At 43.8% G+C, this 18,800-nt stretch overlaps 1 protein-coding gene across 3 annotated transcripts in view; it reads left to right on the top strand.

Moving 5' to 3' along the window:
- Positions 1-2,560, top strand: part of LOC142590200 (uncharacterized) — an 83,038-nt gene extending 80,478 nt beyond the window's left edge. For all 3 annotated transcript variants that reach the window (XM_075702113.1, XM_075702120.1, XM_075702128.1), the window contains one exon: positions 306-2,560. In XM_075702113.1, the coding sequence (XP_075558228.1) occupies positions 306-524 (219 nt within the window). In that variant the 3' untranslated portion in view covers positions 525-2,560. The remainder of the gene's footprint in view (positions 1-305) is intronic.
- Positions 2,561-18,800: the final 16,240 nt, after the last annotated feature.

Consider the following 18,800-nt stretch of genomic DNA (forward strand, 5'->3'; position numbering starts at 1 on the left):
AAATTCAATGCATTGAAAAAGATTTTCATGTGCATGAGCTTATTTACACTATCTCTTTTCTTTGTATGACTTCATTAAAATGCAATAATATGTTCGTGTATTAGCTCAGTTGCATATGAACTGAATGATGAACGTAACCTTGCAGGTTTTGTTTCTTTACCTGTGATGTATTGAAAGCCTCCTCTTCAAGTAGCATGTTTACACCTGCAGGATGACAAATTGTCTTGTGCTATTGTGATAGCATTACGTGACAGTTTTCTTTAATTTTCTGATTTCCTTATTGCCTCTGCGGTGCTATGATGCAGGAACCAGTAGGTCGATTGGAGTTGAGCCAGTGCACCAGTCCAGAGGCACGTCTAGCATCACGTGACATATGTGCACGACCTCACACAATAGTTTTGCACATCAATGGCAAGGACCACCTGCTGTCTGCTGATACAAGGGAGGAGAGGCAGAACTGGTGCTCTGGTCTGACAAGTGTTTTGAAGAGCTTGCGTACGTGGGCAGGGATGGGAAACAACTGATATTTGAGCACTTTTGGTACCCCCTGATCATGTTGCCGCCTGCATGCAATCTGGCTAACTGAAGTGCTTTCCTGCTTCTTAGTCAGCTCTGGACGGTGCAAGCTTTCACTGTCGAGAAGTTTGTACATAGTGTGTGGTCATCATGCAGGTGCCAGCATGGTAACACCAGCATTGATTTTAGCACTAGTATTCTATAGTAGGCTTGCTCATTGCATGCTATATCATAATTTGCCACTGCATTACTGGTTTGCAGGTGCCATTTGCATCTACTTTTTTTTTTGTCTGGAATTAATCAAATGGTGAACCTGGAAAAAAAGACTGCTAATGTTTGCTGAATATTTGCGAGGTACGTTTGCAGTTTCTATTAAGTTAAATATGACAGGTCTTTTTATAAAGCAAGGCATGACTGTAATTGTTATTACAATTTGTGATGCTTTTTCAGGTAGCCTGGAAACCTGAAAACATTTTTGTTGTGTGTAGATGATCGTGCTAATACTGGCTCCAAGCTTGTGTAGTTGCCATTAGGGTCTGTTGCATCCCTCCCACTCCTTATTTTATGTTCATGCCGTTTTCGTTTTACATAAGATAAGAATTTAGCCTTCTTTTAGCTTTTGTTAGCTGAGAGTTGTCCTATAAGCGCCCAGTCATGCATGAAGATTTATGCAGGTCTCTCACTATATTTTACTAACTCAACATGGGCTTTCTTATTAGGAAACAGAAACAATGTTGTTTCACTACGTTTTTCCTTTTCAAGCTTGTGCTGTTTTAATACTTGTGGACAAAAATTCTTGTACTTAGTTTGACTCAATCTCAGCCAACTTTGCATGCACATTCACTAAGATGTGTAAAATGGAAGTATTTATGCTTTATTGTAATTTGCAGCTAATTTTGGTCATGTGGGTTTTAGCAAACCAATCAATTCTCAATAACTAAAGTCACTATTTAAAAATATCTTTAAATAATAAAGCTATACAAATAGGTTTTGAGCTTATTTGCAATTATTTGTTTATAAAGAGTAATATATAGACTGTCTTATAACACTTTCATGGGCCCGGAATGAAACCCAAACTTTGCTCAAGAGAAACCACGATATTGAGAAACTGGAATCATACTCAAAAACAGGATAGTAAAGCTCTATATTATGCGCAAATTTCATCCGATTAGCTTAATTATTAACAAAAATAGATCTCTGAGACACATCTCCCCTTAGTGTTTTAGAGAGCTCAAATATTTAAGCACCACAAGAACCAATGTCACCATTGTTTATTGGTAGGCAAAGTGGAATCTTAGTGTGCATCAGGAGCAGCACATCTTGACATATTTTGGCCTACGTACATTGTGCTAAATTCAAGATACTAATGCTGCTACTCTCGTTCATTTTTGTTTGGATTACTTCTTTTGTCGTTTTGCAATTTGTTTTTTGTCAACAAACTCATTCATAACTGTGTTATGTAAATGGTTGAAGAAAGTGATTTTTTAATGTTTAAAGAAGAAAGGATTTCAATAATAGTGTGATCTACTGTTAAAAGGAACACACAAGCACTTGATCATCAGCAAATCTTCCTCAGTTGCTTGATTGGAAGGGCTTCACTTTATAGCAGAGTACTTGTGGTAAATGGTTCTGGTTGCTCTCTTTGGGCCTGCTACATGCATTTACGCTGCTTCTGGCAGCACCCACAGCTGAAGCAACCACAGCCCAATGTCTGAACCACGACAATGTATCCTTTAACAAGCACTGTAAACCACCAAATGTATGTCATGTGCAAAGTCAATGTTAGCGGACACTTGCCATGCCTCCTTGAGAGGCATCTTGGTGATGTGTTAAGAAATTTCGCATAATATTGTGTGTCATATTACATGTAGTTTTATGGCAAATTCCATGATGCCAGGCTGCGATAACAAAAAAGGGGAAACCCTACGGCTAGAATTCTTCTGTTAGTTTTGAAAAGAATCAGCTCAATTTGCGTGCAACATAAAAGTATGTTTAGAATAGCTGTCAGTTGGACGTGTTGGTAAATGTTCATAGTGGGGGGGGGGGGGAGAAGCACTGCTAAAACGGAGACTTGGGAAGTGCACAGGAAGCACTCTGTCCTGTGCTCTTTCCACGCCTCCGTTTTAACAGTGCTTTTCCACCATAAAAGTATGTAGGTCTTGCATTTAAGGGTGTATATATAAACTTTTTATTTTGCTCACCTGAAAGGTAGACTTGTTTGCTTTTACCTTACCTCGATTTGCATAAATATGGTTTGTTGATGGTACAGTTAGACTGACAAAGTATTTTAGGTGGAATCTGTATGACCACTTGTCTTTATTTGACATCTGGGCAGCATTGTGTTATTTCTGTAAATATTCATGGCTGATTAATTGTAAAATACCTGGCTTACAAAATTCAGTTTCTCTTGGCTGTTCAGTGAACAGTTTGCAAATTGTGATTAGAATTTGATAACATTCAAAAATCAAAACAATTTATACTTCACACACTAAATTCATATAGATATGCTTGTGTGACATTTTATGCACCATGTTATTTTAGCAGCGTTAGACTGATGTACTATTTGTCTGCTTTTATGCATTTAGTGTGTTTGGCATTTCTGCAGCTTTGGTGGAAATATTGGTGCAGCAAAAGATCAGTGAGCTACTTTGGCCGTTTAGAGTCTGCTTGTTTTATGTTAATACTGACGAATTACGTTGGAGAAGTAGGAGCACTATAAGATGGTTACTTTTGCCAAACGGAATTTACGATGCGGTTTTATGATGCAGCACTGTTCACATCTTTAGAGGCTTGACTCCAACACGAGGCTGTGGCCAGTGGTTACTGCTACTTCCTACTCACACATTTTGTTATTGGCAACCTCTAACAGAACATTTAGTGAATGGGGAATGTTGGTGTAATGTTTGTGTTTATCTCTATTTAAGTCACCATTCAATTTTGCACTCTTGTATGCCACATAAGGGTAAATATGTTGTGACTTTTTACTTATTCAATCTCAGTACTTTCTATTTTCATATTATTCTCCTTGGAAAATGATGGAATCCTTGCAACAAAAATGCTCAGTATAATTTTTTAAGACTTCCTAATTTCCTTGTAGTCAAAGTATTGTATATGTGGCTTGCAGCCACTTTGTCCTCCGATCTCCCCTTTTCAATTGACTTAACCATGGTAAGGTAGCATCAAGTGGCACTTTTTTAGTCCCTCTTGTGTCTTTCTAGGTAGTGTAATTATTGTTGGCAGATGACAAAATCAATTTTACTATTTTTTGTACTACTGACTGCACTTTAAACTATAGATTTTAATTGTTTTACTACATTTGGAAAGAACCTGGACAACACAGGGGGATGGACATGATATGCTACTGCATGCTTGATGTTTGTTTCCAAATAATGCTAATGATTGATTTTGTTTCAATTTCTTTATTGCTATCTTATAGCTTGTTCGTACTTTTGGAAATGTGTAAGTAAGCATGATATATTTTTTAAATATATTTTTTTTTAATTTTAACTTGACGGTAATATCATTTATTTGAAACTGTATTTAGAATTGTGTTGATGCTGTCATGGTTACTTTTCTTTATTTGTTGTATTTGTTTGTATATAAACTGAACTACTTTATTACAACTTTGTTTTGTTTTTTGTGACCTGGAACTGTGGCAGCTCAGTGTGTTATGGCACCTAGTGCCAAGCACAGTTGCACCAGGTCGTGGTATCTACACACCTGCATCTCTCGTAGCTGGGCGGGGGAGGTGCAATTCAATATAACGGAATTCTCAGTATAACGAAGTATTTAACTTTTTGTAACGCCTTGTCCACATGTATTTAAAACCTCAATATAACGAAGTGCGTTTGTATGCGATTTCAATAAAACGAAATTTCACTGCCACCACATAGGAATGCAGAGACAATAAACGGAAACTTCCGCGGACGCAGATGGTCAAATGATTGAATTACAAGTGGCTATTTGCAAACGCACCTCTCAAATCGCGCGCCGGTCGACAAGAGCGACCGCTGAAGTGGAGCCGCATCATGTTCTGTATAAAGTCCAAGTACGATAAGATCATGTCGGGCCTCGCGCACTGTGTGCTTTAAGTGCGAGTGAAAGTGTGCGAAGGTGAGACAAAGGTGGGGGGCTTCACAGGGGAGTGCCGCCTTCCCGCGCGAGCAAAGGGAAAGAGGGGGAGGTGAGCGAGCAAGCGCACGCTAGGGGCGGAGTGGGGTGAGTGAAGGGTAAGTTGGCGCGCGTCTCGGTCGTGGCTGCACATGGCTGTAAGCGCGGCTGAGCGCATACGGAGCCATTCACCCTGCTTTAGAGGTAATCTGTCACGTGTGCTAAGAGTGGGCGTGCCAAGATAACGTGGCACCATGTAAACTGTCTTACCGCGCATTTAGTATTGGAGGTTGCGTAATCTCAAGTTCTGGGGACTCGTTGGAGCGAGCGGCACACGAAGCATTCACTCCCCGCTGCCGGCGTTTTTCCTGATAGCATCGTCCCAATGCAGGCGACGCTATCAGCCGCGGGGGCGGAGTGCACGCGAAAGTGTGGTGGGCTTCGCTTAATTCGTACCGCCGAGAAGATATCGTCGACGTCCGTGGCATGAAGTCGTATCATTCCTCGCCAACTACTAAATTTATTATAATGAATTCGTTTTCTCATTCAAACTAGCTTTTTTCGATTGCCCGATAATTCGGGAAATTCTGCAGCCCCTTTCCGTGAAAGAAAAATTGATCGGCGACTGTACTTATTTGCATAAAAGGTCAAATTTCAATAGAATGAAATTCCGATGTAACGAAGCAAGTTGCCGATATTAGACTTCGTTATGTCGAGGTTTAACTATCTACTATTCGATTTTTCGAATATTCTTCGTATTAGGAGTTGAGGCCTGTGCAATGCCACATGTTGCGTGTGCCTAATCGTCACGCGAATTTGCTATGACCTTCCATATTTCAGAATCTGACTGGTGGCAAATTACACCAAACTTGTCAATCAAATGGTGCGGACAGCGCCTGCTCTCCGGCTACGCGCGGAGCGGGGATCGAATCATGTGATGTGCAATCATTTTATCTGTCGTGCAGATTGGCATTACGATGGGTTAGGCTTTCTGTATTTTAGGAACTGGAAAGAAAAACTTTCTGTGCAAAAAATTAAAGGTTGCCGCAAAACACAGATCCACTTTTAAAGATACACTACAGCAAAACAATGAATCAGTTTAGACTAATGAAGCACTGTTAGGGAACCCTGCAGGCAGTATTTAAAAAAATATAGTTTGATTATTAGATGAGAAAATGAAGGTACAAGTATCAGTATTTGAATTTCGCGCCGATACCCCAGTGCCGGTACGTCAGCGTGACGTCAGGGATTCCAAAGTATGTTTTCACATTTGGGCCACGTTGGCTGAATAAAGGTCCCCGAAACTTGCCATGTTTAATATTTGGTTCCTTTAGAACACAATGTAGTCAATATGTGACACTATATATTGTTAGTAGGCCCTAGAAGATGCCATCAAAATCCAAGACGTCACAGCCCCCAGGTGCGGGAACTTAAAGGAACACTAAAGGTTACCAGAAACTCAAGTTAAAGTGGTAGAGCAATGTTCTAGAACGTCTAAGGCGTCAATATAATCGCGAACAGAGCTTTAGTAACCGAGAAATTGAGGTAAATGCATGACACGATTTGAGACCCCCCAGCGACATTCCGGTACTAGTCCGATGACGAAAGGACTCCTCATAATTTGTGTTACTAATACTCAACTACTCGTATTAAAAATATCATTTCATTCGATTATAAGACGGAAAAAAATGCTACTTGTCTATGTCTATTCGATTCTAAGAAAAAAATTACCGACGATTACGTTACTTCCTAATGCGAAATTTGAGCGCAGCAAATAAGCTGTTTCACCTTTTGGATAGATTGAGGCAAAGAAATCGAGCAACACATGTATGCGCTATCACAGAATTTTTTTTTTATTTTTCACACGTATTCCTTTAACAAAGACTCCACTAACAGTTCTTGACAGTCATGAAGGAAGCTTTGTGGTCGGAGAAATAGACTGATATATGTACACTTGGTACACCAATGCTTGATTCTCAAAGACGAGATCTATACAAGTGCCTCGCGAGGTTGTCACAGCCGTGGGGGAAGCAGAGGCTAAGCGCCGCCGCCGAGAAGACCCTGCCGTTCGCGCCGCCGAAGCGGAGGCTCATTGCCGCCGTCGAGAGCAACCAGCAGTAAGCGAGGCTGAAGCAGAAGCTCATCGCCGCCGCCGAGAAGACCCTGCAGTTCGCGCCGCCGAAGCGGAGGCTCATCGCCGCCGTCGAGAGCAACCAGCAGTAAGCGGAAGCGGAGGGGGGCGGCGTGTACACCCAGCGGCAAACGATGGGGGCAGAAGCGCGCGCAGCAAGCGGACAACACGATAAAGGGAGGAGGGAAGAGATAGCAGCGACTGACTGATGCCTTTGACTGATACTCTTTCTGCATGGCGGCGACGGTGTTCTATGCAGTCACGTTATCTTGACTCTCTAGCGGCGTCAGCGGCATCCAGCGGTATCAGTCGGTCGCTGCTAGCGCTGGGGGGATGAAAGGGGGGCGGAGCTGGTTACGAGGCCGACGCCGACGACGACGCCGACGACGACGCGAAACCCAGGAACGGACGCCAAAGAGCTGCGCTCTAAAATAACATTTTGACGTTACCCTTCAGTAATATGGGTGTTCGAAAGGTTTCGTTTTCGCTCGACTCTGCGCGCTCGACTCTGCGCCGCGCACGCTTTGGAGTTTCAGTAGTTTCGTTATCGCGTCGTGCTGTGAGGGTTCTGCTGGCTCGCGAAACTTTCATTTGGAACAAGCAGCGAGAATGCCACGTCCATGTAATGTCGTGGGAAGCCCTCGTTGCTTTCCCGCTCCGGAGAGCCGGTGTCGAGGCCGCCGTCGTAGTACGCAACGACGCCGGCAGTGCGAGACCTCAGCAGCAGGTCGCGCTCGTCGGTGCTCAAATCGCTGAAGTTGAGCCCACCATCGCGAGTCAATCTGTCGGTGTCAGGGTCCATTGCGATGAGCGTCGAAGTTAGCGTCGTAGAATGAAGTACCAGCTTATGGGCGTCTTGCGCTGGAGTTTGCGGTATAGTTGCGGCGCCTGGTGGCGGTGCGGGAAACGACATTTGGGTCGTGCCAGCTTGGGTCGTATTGAGCCCTGTCTGTGGCGAAGCACGTTTCTAGGCCGAGTTTTGCGTCGATTCGCACATTTTTATGCCCTGTTGCGAGTGCGAAAAGGCTCGTCGCTTCTCATAGACCACGCCGACCACGCTGCGAGCTCGCCGCAGCCTATAGTTTAACGAAAACGGACTCTCCGTGTGCCGTGGGACGTAATGTGGGACGTAATTAGTTTCTCCTTCCGCTAGCCACCATACTCCCGCTTTCGCTCTGCTGTCGGCTCTGTCTTGGCTCTGTTTCTGGCCGCGCGTTCGCGTTTTGCGCAGAAAAGCCCTAGCGCCGTCTGCGGACGCCGTTCTACTCACCGATGGCGCAACGTCACTATGAGACCATGACGTCAGTACTCCTCGATCGGAGGGCGGGCGATTTGAACTGCGCTAGAGGTACGCGGACGCTTCAGAACGCATTTTCTCTTAAAATAAGTCTCTCCTTGGCACGAAACAAGCGTTTCGAGGTTTCTGTGATGGTATTTCAACAATACACGTTGACTTAATAGTAACCTTTAGTGTCCCTTTAAGTAGGCGTCGCCACCCGTATTTCGTTCTTGCGCTTTTTCTGGCTTACCAAACGTCTTATCGTTGTAAGAGGGGTGTTTTTAGTGTTGTAGAACGGTAATTTACTGATGCAGAAGAAATACTTTTTCACTTTAGTGTCCCTTTAAACCGAGAACCAACCTCACTGGTATTAAGTACAACAGAATGTCACTAATTCAGTGTCTGAGAAAAAAAAAAAGAAAACACATGATTCTATTCAAAAAAAATTTTCGAAACCTTCATAAACTAGAACTGAGCTGTAATCAGTGCTGGCATACTTATTTGGTGTTCCCTTTAATAAGAGTAGACCATACTGTATATCTTGATTTCTATGAATCTAAGTTACTGCTAACTTGCAGCATTCTTGTTATGTAATGCTAGAAGATTCCCGAGTACATGCAGCACCATATTTTCTTGCCCAAAATTCGTAAGCATAAAGTTTTGTAACACATTTTCGGATATTCGATAATCGATTGAATATTCAACTTCTTTTCCTAATTTGTTTCGACATTCTATTCAATGTTCTATTTGAAATCTACTATTCAGTATTTGCACACCCCTACTTGTAACCCTTTGTAATGTCACATCTGTGCATTAGAACCAAGTGATCAAAAGTACATAGTATCGTTGAATCTGCACTGCAGTCTACTGCAATGCAGCGTTTCATTGCTGGTGTGATTCATCATCATCAGCAGCATTAAAGCAAGTTTAAAACAACATGAATATTAAGATATGCAGAGGACATAAAAGAATAAACTCCATCAAGTTTACAATTTTGGATTCATTTGCATCAAGTTTTAAATACATTCTACTCGTGAAACATTTTCACTCTTCTTTTTTAAAACCTTTCATTAGAAGTTTTCTAATGGAATGGTGAAAGGACTCAAGAGTGGTACTTGCTTTGATCATGTTTATACAGGCAAATTTACAGAAGTAGGTTGAACCGGCAACAGTGAAGTCGCTGTGATCTCAGTACATTGTGTTCAATCGAATAGAATATCGAACACTTTTCAAATAGTTTTCAAATAATTAATAGTTGTTATCACCACTAATATAAAGCGATGTTCACATCCAAGTATTGATAAAATTAGAAAGTTTCTGTCATTATATAGTGCTTTAAGAAGCGTTTACTTAAAGCACAAATGGAGCATTCGAAGCAAACAAGCAGTTTCTTCGCATGCGCGGGGCTCTTCAGAGAATGTGTATGATCGCTGTACAGCCTGTAAAGTATGGCTACCTAAGTACATTGCTTACTCTACTACACAAGTTCTCATGTTTTATGTATATAATACGCCCACAGGGGTGAAAATTTACTGTACCTTTGCTCCAACTTCATGTTTATTTGACGCTCTGGAATATTCGAAGAGTATTCGAAAAATATTCATGTTTACGAATATTTATTTGATTCGAAGACTGAATCGAATAGGGTACTATTCAATTCATTATTCAAAAGTTTCGAATATTCGCGCACCCCTAATTGTTTGTCACTCTTTGCTGCTGCTTGCGTGTTGTATCTAAAGGTAAGTTATTGTTGATAAAGCGATTATGTATACCACGAAAAGGTGTACGTATGCTCAGAGCAACCTTTAAAATAATGTATGCCCCCCCCCCCTCCTTCTTTTCAACTCCTGTTGTTATCTTGTCCGTGGAATTTTACCTATTGTTAAAGGTATTGACAACAAATTTTTGTGGTACCTTTTTTTTTTTTTTAGTGCAAAGGAAAGCTTACCGATCAGTGTCTAATCATGCAGTGGTTACGCGGAAAATGCCTCGGAACATTCTTTATCTGAATTTTTCTATCTGCAGTGAGGATGTTGTAGTTCACTGGAAGCATGCTGGAACCAGTGACAGGCGATTGCAATATAGAACCCCCTCTTGCCCCGTGCACAAAAGTAGGCGGTGCGTTTCCGCCCTGCAATCCTCCCTCGCGCGCGCGATACTATTTAGCCGAGATCGTCGGCTGACCCTCCCAAGTCACTTGTCAGCCCATGTCAACACGGTAGAAGTACGTTTTATATGCACGATTCTGAAAAAAAAAAATTGGCGCTATTTTCGTCCGCTTAGCCGATAGTTCGTTGTACCGCAGTTCGTTGAAAGCGAACTTGGGTGCATTAACAAAATAGGTAGAACAAGGCTGAAATATGGTCCGTTATATCCGAAAGAATGATGTACGCAGGTCCGTTGTAATGAGCGTAGACTGTATACAAAGTCGTACTGCATATAACACCAGTTATGCTACCCTCTGAAGAAAGTGAAGTTTAAAGTGCTTTCGGCGCAATGTAAGAATGTTTGTATTGTGTACACTTAATGGGTTCAGGAGAATATGCAATGCGATAAGGAGAATAAACTAAACTTTTCTTCCCGTAGTTGATCCTCCTTGTCCACTCCTCTGTGCTGCCTGTTACATGTTTCTCCTTAGGTTTTAGCTTGGCGATTGTTTTCATGAAATAAAATATATTGCGGAGAAAATCTCGGGCGATATTCGAATGTGGGGCCTATGCGTAAAACATTGTATTATATGAATAAATTTTGTGTGTGGTGTGAACCAGCACCAGGAATAATTCTTTCATATTTAAAACAGCGTCAAAAAACACGGACAAGGGAGGACACAGGACGAGCGCTGTCCTGTGTCAGCGTTCGTCCTGTGTCCTCCCTTGTCCGTGTTTTTTGGCGCTGTTTTAAATATGAATGATCCGTACCAACTAGCCCGCACCCAAACCCTTCTGAAAATAATTATTATTGCTTTCTTCTGCAGTGTTAATAGGTGTAAATGTGACGGAAAGCGCCGTCAGGTTTTACATCGGCCGTCCCATTTGGCATGCTCCCCAGCAAAAAAGTTAAATTTGGCGCGCATGCCCGACTGCCCTGAGGTGGCGCCGTTAGCAAGGGCTCTCTCTGGCTCCTCTGGCCTCCTTGATGCCCTTGGGTTCAGGGATAGCAGGGGGAAAGTAAACATGCCCGCAGTAGAGATTAGTAAGAGGCGATTGGAGGTTTCGTGACAGAAAAGTAGGGAGACCACAAATAACAGAGGCGTACAAAAACAAAGTTCCCAGTGGTGGTTCAGAAATTTTGATGCTGGGAATTCGTTGTCTCTCTCTCTCTGTCTGTGGTTGTGTGTGTTTCAAAGAAGAGGTAGGACATTAGACAGAATATAAGCGGAAAGTTTTCATTTTTCCTAGGGCGGGGGGGGGGGGGGGGAGGGGAGGGGAGGCTGGGGCCTTACCAGGCTTCCGAACCCCACCTATATATGTGTATATATATTACCCTTAAATGTGGCACTTGAAAAAAACTTCGTGTGACCTCGAAGAATTGTTCACTGAAGTGACGGCCTTTTATATGAGTATCTACAAGACCGCAGTACGTGACAGTTCAATTTCACAGCCCGTGTCCTCTTGCACTACCAAGAGACTGGTGTCTCTCGAATGAGCCATGCAACAAGCGGATTCAGTGAAACACATTAGTGAGATATATTTGTTATTACGTCTCGACACCACAAAGGCGCTAATTTGACGTTTGCCACGTGTCAAACCACCACCCCTCCTATCCGGATGTCAACGCAGCGTGGACACGGACTGTTGAAGGGTCCCACGAAAAGCGCGCACCTCACCATTACCTGGAAGCCTGAGCAAAGGATGAAAAGGAAGGGGACAACGACGACGAACTAGGTGTCGCCAGTTGCTTTCTTGTCACAGATTCCAAACCAGTCTTTTTGGAGGCGGAGTCGCGGCGGGTTGTTGCGAGCATGGGCATGGTCTCGCAACAGAGTCAACGATTATGATTTGCTGCTGGACAAACTTCACGCATTCCCTAGATGATTCGCCGAGGGAAGACAACGGTATTAAAAGCGGAGACTTTTCGAGAGTGAGGACAGAGGGTCCTGATGGGAACTTGGACGTTTAACTTGCCCCTGCATGAAGCGGGCTTCCGTAACTGGAGCCGTGTAACTAAGCTCAATAAACCCTTTCTCCTTCCTTTGCTACCACCTGGTTAGTAGTCGGTGGGCTTGGGGGATTCCATTGCCCTAACGCCACCCTAGCCGCAACAGTGTTCTGTGCGTATTAGGTCGCAGAAATACACATTAATGAAAAAAGCCATGTAACACGTCGTGAAAGCTTTAATACACAAAGATACATTCAAGAAATCTTTTCCTGATTAAAGGTCAGTTGAGAAATAAGAAATACTATATATATAAAGATTACACAATAGATAAAAATATCTGAGCATAACTTATGACTAGAATTATTAGCATAAGCCATGACTCCATAACGCAATAGCTTAGTTACTTGTCAAAGCATGCATTATGCCATTGGTTTCATTTATTTTCCGGCGTTGGACTAAAGGATTATGGAGGAATACATTATAGAGGCGCACAAATAAAGAACCATATTAACAAATAAATCGACCAATAATTAAATAAGACAGAGCGGTATCTCAAAAGCGTGAAAGGACACGAGAGCAAGTAGGAACAGCGTGGATTCCGTTATTAAGCAGCTAATACAGCATATGACGATTAAAAATTAATACGAAAAATGCACAGCATAGACTTTAGGGACTTTTACAAATATCACAACCAAGCGTCTTTGCGTACCTAACAGGCATCACCTTGCTTGCGCTGTCATGTACCCCGTTTTCGTTCCTTTGTATAACTTTCTGCCTTGTTTTCTGAGCGAGGTGATTTGCTTTGACTTATAAGTTGGCACCTTTTGCTTTATTATAAAAGACGTCAGTTCGTTGTCTGATGCGATGGTTTCACCATCAGTGAAAAAGTGTCCTTCGATTGGGGCCCTTGATCTGGCAATAAAGTCTATGACATCGTTATTCAAATTAATTTTGCGGTAGAGTTGTTTGTGAGCGTGCAAAACTGATAGGTGGTTCAAACAGGCTTGTCCAGTCGTCGAGCGCAAGCACGTTTTCAGTTGCCGAAGGCAAGAAAAGGACCTCTCGGGTGTGCTCTACGAGACCGGTATGGTCAACGTAATTTTTGTTAGCTTGGTCAATTCCGGCAAAACGTTTCGCAGGTATTTGCCCTTGTCCACCGAAAACATGTACACTACGTCCTCGAATGTGCAACGGTGCCAAGTTTTCCGGGCTCACAATGTCAATCAGCATACCTTTGTAGCAAATCAGGCGTCCTGGTTCAAAGCCATCACCGTACAACTTTGTTGTACAGGGTGTCCCACCTATAATGCACCAAGATTTAAATATATGCAAATGCCATGTAGCTGGACAGAACTAAGGTAATGTTCTTTTCCATAGCTTGCAGATACTCAGATTATATTTTGCATTACGCCTATTACATAATTAGTCTTAATTTCACATACAGGTTTTCATCAAGTAAAAGAAAAGGTCGTAGTTTGCGTCCATTTATTTTTTCTACTTTTGCACTTCTATTTTCTGAATAATGAGTAGCTGGCAGCGTAGAAATATTGGTAGCAAGTTCATTCGTGAAAATCGAGCCAAAATAACAGTTCATGACGTTTCAGAGTATGTTTAAGTGATAATGAGTTCCAGAATTTGCGAGGGTTATCACGCAGAATGCTCAGCAGGTCCTGGTGGAAATATTTGCATTTAGATTGCCTCAGCAAACTTGTGTATTCCCGCAGTACCGTAAAATAGTTTTCCCATTTTTGCAGATTGTTATGTCGTTTGAGTTCACGCAAAATGCGTTTCTTTTTTTCCCTAGATATTTTTCTAAGGTTGTTTGAATACCAGGGCCTGCTGGTATCCCCGCGAATATGCACAAGAGGAACATAAGCATCAATATGAGACAAAAGTTTGTGTTTATAGGGTAACTAGTCTTGCTCAACTGTTCTGGAAGAGGCTAATTGATGGAAGTTACAAAGAAGGAGCCAAGCTGATTGTTAATTTCAGGAAGGTTTGCTTTAGTGTAACCTTCGATGTATTTAGTAGACGGCTGGCTGGTAGGGAGCTCTATAGCTCTGTTAAAAAGCAAAATGTTATGCTCGCTAACACTTTTAACATACTGTAAAGAATTAATTAGTCCATTATTGGTTGTAAGAACTAAATCAAGAATGTTATTACTGCAAAGAGGTCTCGTAACTACTTGGCTAAGACTGTACATGATTATTTCTAGGAAATCTTTGGACGCGCAGGCTGTTGCGATGCAGTTTTCCCATCCGGAAAGTTGAAGTCATCGCAGAGCACGAGATTAGCTCGAGGAAAGCGGGAGATTAGATTGGATATGATGGAATTAAGTTCGTGTGTAAATGAAATCTCATAATCAGGAGCACGGTAACAAGAAATCAGTATGGTCGTGCCTGTCGGCAGTACTATCTTGTGGTGACTCTCAATAGGTAAGCAAGAAGAGACCAACCATTGTTTAAAGAATACCAAGACGACCGGTCCAGTTGCTTCAGATGGATTACCTGAAGATGCAGATATCCTTTCTTTTTTTTTTTGCACGAGAAATACCAGTGTTCAGGCAGGTAACCAAAGAGATTCCACATTTTCACTTTAAGACATGTTGAAATCGTGAAATTGAAACCGAACAGTGGTGAAGTGTATCGGTTAGCAGAAATAGTCAGACTAGCACCACTATATTGAAATATCCGTCCTTAAGATGTGCCACAAAATATGGCGGCATTTCATTTGTTTCCCAGTAGCATTTTCCTATCAGTTCGCGGTGATGTCAAGATTTGTTTGAGCTAAACAGTAAAAGGGGTGATACGTTACCGTGTCCTAAATCGAATTGCCAAATGCCATACAATAACATGTACACAATCCTCGGAGCAAATTGCGTTTTAAACATTACAATGAAGCATGACACATGCACTGATTTCCATGGTGGACACATATTTAATCCTTATTTTTATGTGGTGCAGTTGGCTTGAGATGCAGGCAGCGATTGTTCCACGGAGATGCTGAGTTCTGGCTGCTTGTAACCAAGGGCATGGAAACTGGCGAGACATTCACCTGGATGGCAAATAATCACAACTATTCGTCGGCCGACGTCAACATTTTTATTGCGATAGCAATTATATGCAGGCGCATTTCTGCCGTCGGTGTCGCCGTCACCGTGAGGTGCCGCATAAAGTCCAAGGGCGATTGCCGCACGCCGTATGCTTTATGTGCGAGTGAAAGCGTCCGAGGGTGAGCCGGCGATCGCAGCTCGATCGCGCGCACGCAACGCACGAAAGCGGGGAGGAAGCGCGCCGCCTTCCTTCCCGCACAAGACATCGGGGGGGAGGGAGGAAAGGGGGGCGTGCGCGGCCAGGCTGCTGTAGCTTGAAAGCCATCTGCGACGGGTAGAGTCAACACCACCTAGACAAGAGGGTGTTGGTAGAGTCCGCGCTGCGCTGTGTTTTCGCGACACACGTTGATGCGAGCGGCTGCAGGAAGATCAATTCGCTCGCTGCTGCTGCCGCGTTTCCTCACTGCAGCATTTTGACAACGAGTTTTCGCAGTCATCGAGTGAGATGTGTTTATGGCAGCCTGTGCACGCGTGGCACCATGCTCGTTAATTTAGTTAGTAAGCGAATGTTTACGAGATTATACGGCCGATGTAACTACTATACTCACTTCGTGTAGCTGTCTACTAATTTGCTATCGCAATCGATGCTTCGCCCTTCTGGCGAAACTGCGACTTTTTTGTACCTTTATTTACAGCACTATTATGAAAACACCATGGCGTAGGCATCATTCTAGAGGTGAGCGCTTGTCTCACGTACTACTATCAGATTGCTAATTAATACTGCACCTTTTCTTTGCTTCTTTCTGCGACCGAATGGGAATTTGGATGCACTTAATTCACAGTGACAAGTCATTTGTCAGAGATTTCTTTTTCAATAATAAAAGAATTGTCTGCAGTAAAGAATTCTGTGAAACATAGTTATGTGCACCACTAGGCATAGGAAACCATATTGGGTTTAAACAAATTGAGTTGCATGAACCCGAACGGCAAAACAATTTAAACCATTCCATTTGGGTTTCCACCTCCATTTGAGAAAGCATACGCTTTCGTTCGGAAAACCAATTGGTATAAATTTTCAATTGATGCAGTTCCAAATGGTGGCGAAAACACATTTGGAAATTTCCAATTGATTTTTTTAAACTAGGCTTCCTTACCAGTTAGTATGCTTATCCCGATTCCAATCGCAATGGTTGCGATGGTGTTGAAGAAACTGCTCCAGCAGGAAGATATTCGAAGTGGAGGGAAAGATCTTGCCGACCTGAAACAGTCTATAATACGCGACACTCCTTTGTATGTGAGAACCACTCGCGCATAGAAGTCGCCTTTTAAAGCGAAGCGGTCTTTGCGAACCCACCCGTACTGTGTGTGGTTAGATACGGACCCTTTTCCTGGCATCACTCAAGTTCACCAGACCACATCCAATCGCCGTCGCACCCAATTAAGGTGCGCAGAAGCGCGTCTAACACGTTCCCGGATCTGTCAGACAAGTTGGCCAGCCCCACCTCGTGTGCCGCACGTGGAGCTATTGTCCCACTGCTTGACTCTTCCCGAAAGTGCAACGGGAGCCTGGCATGGTTCCAGGTAATCTGGGTCCCAAGCGAAGTTGTTTTGCAGCTCTGAAAGGTTGCTCGAAAACAACCCGTCCCCCCATGAGCGCTTGCAAACCTGGAGGCAACGCCATAGCAAGTCACCCCTCGGACAGTGGAGCCCTTGGAGCAACCTTCTGAGCCGAATGTGACTGCACTTGCACGGGCGCCTACCATTGGAGGAAAGTGACGACACCTGAGCGGGCTCGACGATTGGCCGAAAACGACGTGACACCGAAGGGGTTAAAAGCCAGAGACGGGGAGCAGAGAGAAGCATTGCTTCATTCATTCATATTTTTCGTTCATTGTCACGTGCCGCAGCGTTCGATTTGATGCCGGCCATCAATGACTGTAAATAATGTAAATAATCCTCCAGTTTTCATCTCAAAATCCTCAACATCGGCCAACTCCCGCACTCAACGGCAAGGTTGAGTGCGGAACAGCGGTGGGATTGTCCTCCAGATCTAATAACTGGTGGTAGCGATAGGGATGAACCTTCGTCCAAAGAAGTCCTAAGGAACTGGGAACAGCGAATAAGAAAGAGCCTTCGACCCATGGGGAGTCCTGAGGAACCCGGAACAGTGAAGAAGAAAGAGCCTTCGTCCAAAGAAGTCCTAAGGAACTGGCAACAGCGAAGAAGAAAGAGCCTTCGGCCCAGGGAGCCATGAGGAACCGGGAACAGCGAAGAAGAAAGAGCCTTCGTCCAAAGAAGTCCTGAGGAACTGGGAACAGCGAAGAAGAAAGAACCTTCGACCCAGGGAGTCCTGAGGAACCGGGAACAGCGAAGAGGAAAGTGCATTCGTCCAAAGAAGTCCTGAGGAACTGGGAACAGCGAAGAAGAAAGAGCCTTCGGCCCAGGGAGCCATGAGGAACCGGGAACAGCGAAGAAGAAAGAGCCTTCGTCCAAAGAAGTCCTGAGGAACTGGGAACAGCGAAGAAGAAAGAACCTTCGACCCAGGGAGTCCTGAGGAACCGGGAACAGCGAAGAGGAAAGTGCATTCGTCCAAAGTCCTGAGGAACCGGGAACAGTGGACCGATGAACCAGATGCATGGCGTGGTGCTGCATCCATAAGTGAGCGCGTGGTTTTTATCCTTTTGATTCGCCAGACTTCAAATGTTGCGTGTTTATTTTGATAGTTCTAGGAATCGGCAATTTGTTGCGTATTGTGTATTAGCACAAATTATTTAAGGAAAACAGTTCTATAACCACCAGTCGGGGCAGCTGCCATGGATCTTGGAAGGTTGACGAAATCAGACTTGTGCGACGAGTTGGGAGTTGAGGCGGACGAACAGTTCAAGATAGTGGCAATGATGATGAAAGCATTAAGATTGCTTGGGAAGTGATACAAGAAACACGGGAGCGTGAGCGGCAAGAGCGTGAGAGTGAGCGTCAAGAACCTGAGAGTGAGCGTGAGCGAGGACGAGAAAAGCACAAGAAAGAGATGGCAGCATTGAACAAACAGATACAAGGTTTGCGGCAGTTAAACGCGCAAAGACAACGGCTGCCTGAAAATTCTATAGGTAGTACAGAGCAAAAAAAAAAAAAAAGAAGTATCTAAGGGATTTTCGCCAAGAGCCGTCGAGAACAGTAGCGCCTGTGAGATTAGCGGCACATTCATAGGTGAACGGAAAAGGCCAGCTGCTAACGGTGCCTTAGTGGCACCAGAGGCCGTTAAAGGCCGTAGTGAGAGTGACGGGGTGCTGCCACTGTAGAGGCAGCTAAGCCAGCTGTGAATGAATTAGCACAGTCGCCGCGCGTGTCCGTCGCAGGTAATGTTAACGAGGTCGTTAACAAAATACATAGTACTGCTTACCCAACAGACGCGAGCACCCATGTCGAGTCAGATCTGCATGCCGAAGGGAAGTGCCAGCTGGACGATGCAGTTGAGGGCAGTACGCAGGATTGCGAGCTGCGTAGCATAAGGGAAGACAACTGCATGGTTCAGGGATCGGCGCAACTGTCCGCCAGTCTAGGTGGTCGAGAGAAGGATGATTTAGTTAGGAATCATTCGGACTGTGCGCGTGAGA

The sequence above is a fragment of the Dermacentor variabilis genome, chromosome 1, assembly GCF_050947875.1.
Source record: "Dermacentor variabilis isolate Ectoservices chromosome 1, ASM5094787v1, whole genome shotgun sequence".
In the NCBI taxonomy this organism is placed as follows: Eukaryota; Metazoa; Arthropoda; class Arachnida; order Ixodida; family Ixodidae; genus Dermacentor; species Dermacentor variabilis.